Source organism: Otolemur garnettii, unplaced genomic scaffold, assembly GCF_000181295.1.
Source record: "Otolemur garnettii isolate 467f Iridium unplaced genomic scaffold, OtoGar3 scaffold00223, whole genome shotgun sequence".
NCBI classification, from domain to species: domain Eukaryota; kingdom Metazoa; phylum Chordata; class Mammalia; order Primates; family Galagidae; genus Otolemur; species Otolemur garnettii.
In genome coordinates, this window is record NW_003852618.1 from 1,918,840 (window position 1) to 1,926,881 (window position 8,042).

An 8,042-nucleotide genomic window follows, 5' to 3' on the forward strand; every position below is an offset into this window, starting at 1 on the left:
CTGCTAGGCTATAAACATGTACTACATGTTGTTATACTGACTAGTGTAGGCAACTGTAATGCATTGCTGAGTATTTGTGTATCAAGACATATCCAAACATAGAAAAGGCACAGTAAAAATAACAATATAACAGATTAAAAATGGTACACTTGTAGAGGGCACTTGCCATATATTGAGCTTAATGTACTAGAAAATGCTCTAGGTGAGTGAGTTAGTGAAGGCCTAGGACATTACTATACCCTTGGGCTATACTAAATTTCTTTAAAAATTTATTTTTTAATTTTTTTAACTTTTCTTTCTTTAATAATAAATTAACCTTAACTCACTGTAACTTTTTTACATTATACACTGTTAAACTTTTTAACTTTTTGACTTTTGTAATAACTTGGCTTAAAACATAAACACAATGTACAGCTGTATAAAAATATTTTATGTCTTTATTCTATAAACTTTTTTATATTTTAACTTTTTAAACTTTCTTTTTAAAACTAAGACATAAATACACAATTATCTTAGGCCTACACAGGGTTAGAATCATCAATACCACTGTCTACCAGCTTAACATCTTGTGCCAGTGGCAGTCTTCAGGGGCAATAACTCACAGGGAGCTGTTATCTCCTATGATAACAATCCCTTCTTCTGGAATACCTCTCGAATGATCTGTCTCAGACTGTTTTCTACTTAATATTTTTTAATAATCGAAGGAAAATACTCTAAAGTAACAATAAAAAGTATGTTATAGTAATACATACACCAGTAACACAGTTGTTTATTATCAAGTATCATGTGCTGTACATAATTGTATATGACTTTTATTTATTGGCAGTATAGGCTTGTTTATACCAGCTTGATCACAAACACATAATTAATACATTGTGTTACAGCATCACAACAGCTGCTACATCCTCATGACAGCTACAACATCACTAGGAGATAGCAATCCTGGTACTCCTTTATAATTATCATATTATGAGACCACTTTAGTATAGTGGTCAATCATTGACCAAAATGTCATTATGTGGTGCATGGCTGTACTTGAATATGTGCCACAAACTTTCCTTTTACCACGCAAAAATACTTGATTATGTGATACACTCTATCCCCTGCTGCTTCTAACTCCACTCCATTCCAAGAACAATTCTCATACCTACCTCTTTGGTCCTTCTACTATGAACTAAATATTAATTCACTGGATAACCTACTACATACTAAGTGTGGTGGAAGATAAACATATTTTTTTGCTATCAAGGACATTGTAGAATTACAGGAAGGGCAATGGAGAAATTCATCTTAATTCTAAGTATTAGAAAATCTGTTTTCCTTGAAGAATGGACATATTTTTTCTTTGAAAACAATGTAAACAATTGACCTTTTCATTTTGGTTGCTAGAATGCTCAATTTTCATTCCTTACAGAATACCTGTGTAGTTAGTATACCATAACTGGTCTTGACCTTCTAAGTGTTTTTATTTTCTATTTTATTATATCTTATAAGCTGTCTTGAACCATTTTTGACACAGTAGAGTTATAATAAAATAGTTGACTATTGCCTATTATTATGACAGTTAGAAGAAATACCTTCTAACTTATTTTATTATCATTCTAGATTTTCATTTCTGGTAATGGAGTTAAAGACCCTGCAGATAATGAAATGAAAGGCTACAGACAGATGTGAAGTAGTAGAATCACAGTGTTGAGCATATGTCAGGCAACGTTTTATCACTTTAATGAATAAACTCACTTATTCCTTATAAGTCTCATGAAGTGGAAAGCCAAGAGTAAAGGATCCCAGGAGCTCTAAAAGATTCAGTCGAAAATTAGTTAGGTATATATTTCAAGGCAGGACAAAATGGGCCAACATATCTATGAGGTTATCTCACTATTCAAAAGGCTAAAGAGATTATACTTTTAAACTCTTCTGGTTTCAATTAGAATAGAGGCCAGGCCTGCATTGTACTATGTATTAGATGGGACTTATAACAGACTTTCAAACCAAAACAGATTATGGAGAAAAGAACCTAAAAGCAAAAAAGTTTCTGATGCAGGAGATAATGCAAAGAATTACTACAAAGGATTTCTAAGAAGGTAGGGGACTGAAGGTATCATAGAAGAGGCAGGACATGAGCAGGGCCTTTTAGAAAGTTTGGACAGCATTTCTGGAGATACAAAGAAGAAAGTAGAATATGGAAAAGGGTGCCATGTAATAGTCTGAAAAGAAACCAAGGGTGAGAAGAGGGTGTAATATGGACAAAGGATAGGCCTGCCCACATGCACTGTCTCTGTTTTGGCAAGTGACAGGAAGTAAATGAAAGGCCTTAAAGTTAAGGGAGTTTGAATTTTTTACTGAGGCCACTGGGAAACTGGAGTGTTTTTGAAGAAAATGGTAGTTAGTAAGAAAATAGATAATGGCAGGGAGACAAAGGCAAAAAGTATATATTTAGTAATCTAGGTCCAAGGAACCAAAAACTTGGCAGTAGCAATAGAAATAGAAAGTAATCAATTATTATGCCATTTCATACAAAGTCCAGCAGACTGGTTACAGAGGGTAAAAAGGAATTGGTAAGAAATAACTACAGGACATTTAGTGCCTACTCAGCACTTTGTGATGTTTTATAGGAATCAAAAACAAGATTTCTGCTTTTAAGGCTGGGTGTGGTAGCTCACACTTGCAATTCTAGCACTGTAGGTGGCCTAGGTGGGTGGATTGCTTGAGCTCAGGAGTTTAAGACTAGCTCCAGCAAGAGCAAGACCCTCTCTCTACTAAACATAGAAAAACTATTCAAGTGTTGTGGTAGGTGCCTATAGTCCCAGCTACTCAGGGGGCTGAGGCAAGAGGATCACTTGAGTCCAAGAGTTTGAGGTTGCTGTAAGCTATGATGCTATGGCACTCTACCTAAGGCAACAGAGTAAGACTCTGTCTCAAAAAAAAAAAAAAAAAGTTTTTTTTGTTCTTCTTTAAGAAGCAATCTAGTTGATCTAGTTGCATTACTTCAAGTATTATAACTGGATAAAATGAGATTACTGTGGTCTAACTCTTGCCCAGAATTACAAGGCTGATCATTATTCATCAGAGAAGTGCTGAGAGATAGGAAAAGTATGGATCAGTACAGAATATGGATCCTAAAAGAAGCTCAAGTTTAAGACATAACAGTGGCCAGAAGTGCCAATTCTGCAAATTTCAAGTAAGAAAAGGAGTATGCAGTAGCATTTGGTTTGTCCTTGAGAGATCAGCTTTCCAAGATTGGTGAGTCAAAGCCAAATGGTGTAAGTTTCATGAAGTCTATAAATGAAAGAAAAGACTAAAAAAGGGGGGGGACGGGGCAGCAACTGGAAACAATGGTTTCCAAGATTGTTGAGGAACTAAATGTATCCAAAATTTTCAGAACATTCTTGGTAAATATATGACAAAAGAACACTATAATTAGTTAGGCACATTAGCAAAATTTGGGTTATACTTTAAGAGAAAATGCTATAGCAAAATAGGTAAGGGAAGGAGGAAGACAAGAAAAATCTTTACAAAAGAGACGGAATTCACCTCAGCACTACTGCACCAAACTGGTTAAAGTTTTAATCCTGGTCTGAAGCCAGGTCCTTGCTTTTGCTATAGGAGTCAGCAAGCATGAAAATACAAACACACATACAGAGGATTTCTTCTTCGTGTGAAGGGGCTGATGTGGTTGTGAAACAGAGGATTCACTGCTTGTTCTGGGACCCAATTTCATGGGACAAGGTGAGAAATTGCAAGGTGTCAGGTAGTTGTATAATCTAAGGTTGGAGCCCTTCAGAATACTAGATTGAATATGTCAAGTTTTTAAAGCCATCTTTTTGTTGTAATGATAACTCATTTGAGAATTTTGTTAGAAAGAAAGAGAAGGGATTTCTTTTAGCCATCTTTCTCTGGAACAACAACAAAAAATTTAAAAAACAACATTAAAAAAAAGAATAAGGGAAAGAAGGGAAAAGGAAGGAAGACAGGAAGGCAAGCTTATAACATATAGCTAGCTAATAGGGAAGAAAAATTCATACAAGTATCTATGTGTGTGTTTGTGTTTGGCTGTAGGAGGTTATGTATATGTGCTAACATTAATAAAAGCTTGGACGTTACTCTTTAGTATGAAGTTGCTGATGTCTGATAAGAGATGAACTCTGACTGAAGCCTTTCCCACAGTTATTACATTTGTAAGGCTTTTCTCCAGTGTGAGTTCTCTGGTGAATAATAAGTGATGAACTCCGACTGAAGCCCTTTCCACACTCTCTACACTCATAGGGCTTTTCTCCAGTGTGGATTCTCTGATGCTCAGTAAGGGATGAACTTCGACTGAACACTTTCCCACAGTCACTGCACTCATAGGGACTCTCCCCAGTGTGTGTTCTCTGGTGTTCAATAAGAGAGGCGATCCAGCTGAAAGCTTTTCCACATTCGCTGCAAGCATAGGGATTCTCTCCAGTGTGTATTCGCTGATGCTGAATTATGGTTGAACGGTCATTGAAGGCTGTCCCACATTCGTTACATTTGTAAGGCTTTTCTTGAGTATGAGTTCGCTGATGTTGACTAAGGTTAGTGCTTCGGCTGAAGGCTTTTCCACAATCACTACATTCATATGGTTTTTCTCCAGTATGGATCCTTTGATGTAGACTAAGATGTGTACTCCGGCTAAAAGCTTTTCCACATTCACTGCATTCATAAGGTTTCTCTCCAGTGTGAGTTCTTCGATGTTCAGTAAGGTGTGTACTTCGGCTGAAAGCTTTCCCACATTCATTGCATTCAAAAGGCTTTTCTCTATCATGAATTCTACTGTGTACAAGGAGGTCTGACTGGTAACTAAAAGCTTTCCCACATTCATTGGATTTACGAAGTTTCTTTTGTTGAATGAATTTTTGGTGTGCCATTAAGTCTGTAATATCTTTAGAGTTTCTTCTAGATATGGGAGATCTATCTCCCTTTGGAATTTTCTGTTGTGCTTCAAGGTTTGAACTTAGACTAAACTCACTGGATTCAGGACTTCCCTCCCCAGTGAAAATTTCTTTGAATGTCACTGACACTTTTCTGACTGCTGTTTTCTCAAAAGGTGATTTCTTCTGTGCAGGCCATTTTGTCTGCCTTGTAAACTGTCCCTCACTTTTATAGGTTTCTTCATTTGTAGGACCTTGGGCAGTATTCTCTCTGAGACTTTCCATTGCTGACCCTGAAAACTCTAGTTCTTCAGAAACCACCTGATTGACGTTGATGCTTTGGTTCAGTTCAAATCTCCCTATCTGAAAGACATTTAAAGTGCAGATGTCACCTGCTTCTAGTGTGGAGAGCAAGGAAAATCAATCAGCAGAGAAAAAGACAACTAATACGCCATTCATGCTCACCATCAACTTTATTTGGGAAGAAAAGAAAAGGGATGGTTGAAGAGATGTGAACAAAGCCAAAAGAGATAATAGCAGTTTTTGCAGTGGGCATGGTGAGCACAGAGACATCAACAAAATGTGGGAAGAAGGATTGAGTGATACACTAAGCCAAAAAAATGTAAATGAACAGATATACCTGCTGATGAACAGAGTAGGAGATTAAAAGGTTAAATGACCTATTACTATAGCTGATTAGTCTAGGGAAATGAGAGCAAGAAGAATGAGAATAATAAAGACTTTCTCAAGTGTAGAGGGGAAAAGCAAAAAGGAAGGATAACTTTATCAAGTTTGAGTACAACCATTTTCTTACCATTAAGAGAAAATAAGAATTCAGAAATGATAACTACCATACTGCTACCTCCATTTGACCTCTAACACTTCTTTTGATTAGGCATCCATCTAAATAAGTCTAAAATTATAGAATATCACAGGTATAACAAAAACTCAGAACTCAACTAGGCTGACTTGCTTATCTGACAGAAAATAGATGAATAACTTGCCTCAGTCACTCAGTGAATTACAAGGGTTTATACTAGAACTCATCACCTAAATATCAAATTCTTTGCCTTTTTATGACACTACTCACCTAGACAGGCATTTTTAGGCATTTCTCTGTTCAGCTCCCTGAAGATCCAGCATCTATAGTTGTTCTCCCTTCAACTGTGAGATCAAATTGAATCTGCATGTTGGATTCCTGTAGATTAGAAATGATTTAATACTTCCAACACTTCTCATGGTCAAAAGGGAAAAAGGGTCTCATAGTCAAAAAGGGAAAAAAAGAAATGATTTAACACAAGGCTATTGGTACTGGAGACACAGAGCCATTCAAAGCTCATTTTCAATGATTTTATCCGTAGAAAAGATAGAGTAAACTCATACAGGGGCTGTGGCAAGAAGGGGTGGAGAAAATGGGTATCTGAATGGGGCTAACATTGAATTCTAAAAGACAGGTTACACACACCACACACACTTCCTTATAGAACCTGTTATTCCAGATACATAAGCCTTGCCTTGGACTTAGTAAATCTTATGGGGCCTAAGCATTTTTATGTTAACAGCTTCATGTAACTTGATGAATTGAATGTCCAAAAACAGCCTTAAAAACATCCTCTAGGTTGCCTAAACAAGTTCTAGTTGGGACTAGTACCCCCCTGCCAATATGCTTGTCATAACAAAGGGATCTGAAACACAAACTCAGCTTTTGGCAGAAGACTTCTTCCCTCTGTAGGGAGGCCAAAACTTCCGAAGAATCTCAAAGTTCCCAGGTAATAGTAAGCTAGCTTTCCTAGATGACTCATATTTAAAATCTGGTACCTCACATTCACACTGCCTGTGTTATTATCCCAACTGACAAAGTTCTTACTTACATGTGCCTTATATGAAGGCCCCCTCCTGGAACACCAACCTACATTGATTTTCTAGTAGAGCATCCATCCTGGCTCCAGCAATGTTTCTGTGGGGAAAATAGCGAATATCTGGGAACCTGTGCCTTCTCTTGTTGCTCATCTCTGGACTCTAAGTTTCCTCACTAAAGCTTGTTGTTTAACACTTTCTCTTTTGATTTTGTCTAGATCCCTTGTATATCACAGGAGGCCACAAACTGTGCAAAAGCTCTGTAAATGTTTCTGCTCACAGAATAATTTGAGATTTACTGGGTTAGGGATTTGATTTGGTGGGTTAGGAATTTGATTTGGTTTCACAAATCTTTCCTTTCTCATAGACTGGGAACTTCTCAGATATGGAAGTTAACCTTGGGGGATATTTATCAAGAAGCACACATAGAGAACCTGAAGTGTAAAAGGATGATACTCTCCATGTCTGTCTAGCTTTGCCAAGAACATGCCTTTCCCCTGAAGCAGGAAAGACAAAAAGCACTACCACTGGGTTGACTGAGGAGTCAGAATTTCTTCTTCTTCTTCGTTTTTTTTTTCTTTCCAGAATGAGACAGAATAGGTCTCATTCTGTCACCAAGACTGGAGAGTAGTGGTATGGTCATTGTTCATTGTAACTTCAAACTCCTGGGCTCAAGCAATCCTCCCAACTCACCCTCCTGAATAGCTAGGAGGGAATCAGAATTTCTTATTATGAAGTCTTGCACTAAAATCCAGTTGTATACTTTATGGTGCCAACATTCCCTACCAGGAATTTGCCTTACTGCCAGCTTGACTGGCCTCCATTCTTACAGCCCAGACCTTTAAAGTATTTCATTGTTATTTTGTTGTCAGTCACTTACCTTTTTCATTATGGTGATCCTTAAGACAACAGTCCTTGGGAGTTGTGATGATAGTTGGGGAGAGCTATTAGAATTTATTGGGGGCCAGGAATGACAGACATTTCTGCAAAACAAAGAACTGTCACTTATCCTGCCCAATTTTCAAAACAGTTGTTAATAGTTATCTGAAACTAGCACCTAACACCACTTTACATAAGAATACAAGGTATTCTGCACAGCTTTGATATATACTGAAAAAATCAAGAAAATACATTTTTTTGTTTGAATGTTTTTAGGAGTTGCTCACCATTTCAGGAAAATGAAACCACTCATAGTAATAGATCCATAAATATGACATTCATAAATCAGCATTTATAATTGTATTATAGTAATTGGTATAAGCATTTATTTCATCTAATCATTTACATGCTGAA

The 8,042-nt window shown here is 36.9% G+C and overlaps 1 protein-coding gene across 1 annotated transcript; it reads right to left on the bottom strand.

Moving 5' to 3' along the window:
- Positions 1-3,947: 3,947 nt before the first annotated feature.
- Positions 3,948-7,643, bottom strand: ZNF391 (zinc finger protein 391). Its single transcript, XM_003801848.2, has 3 exons — positions 7,630-7,643; positions 5,983-6,090; positions 3,948-5,255 (listed from the first exon to the last, which is right to left on the bottom strand). The coding sequence occupies exon 3, from the start codon at positions 5,175-5,177 to the stop codon at positions 4,101-4,103; it is 1,077 nt and encodes a 358-aa protein (XP_003801896.1). The 5' UTR covers positions 5,178-5,255; positions 5,983-6,090; positions 7,630-7,643; the 3' UTR covers positions 3,948-4,100.
- Between the last annotated feature and the right edge of the window lie 399 nt (positions 7,644-8,042).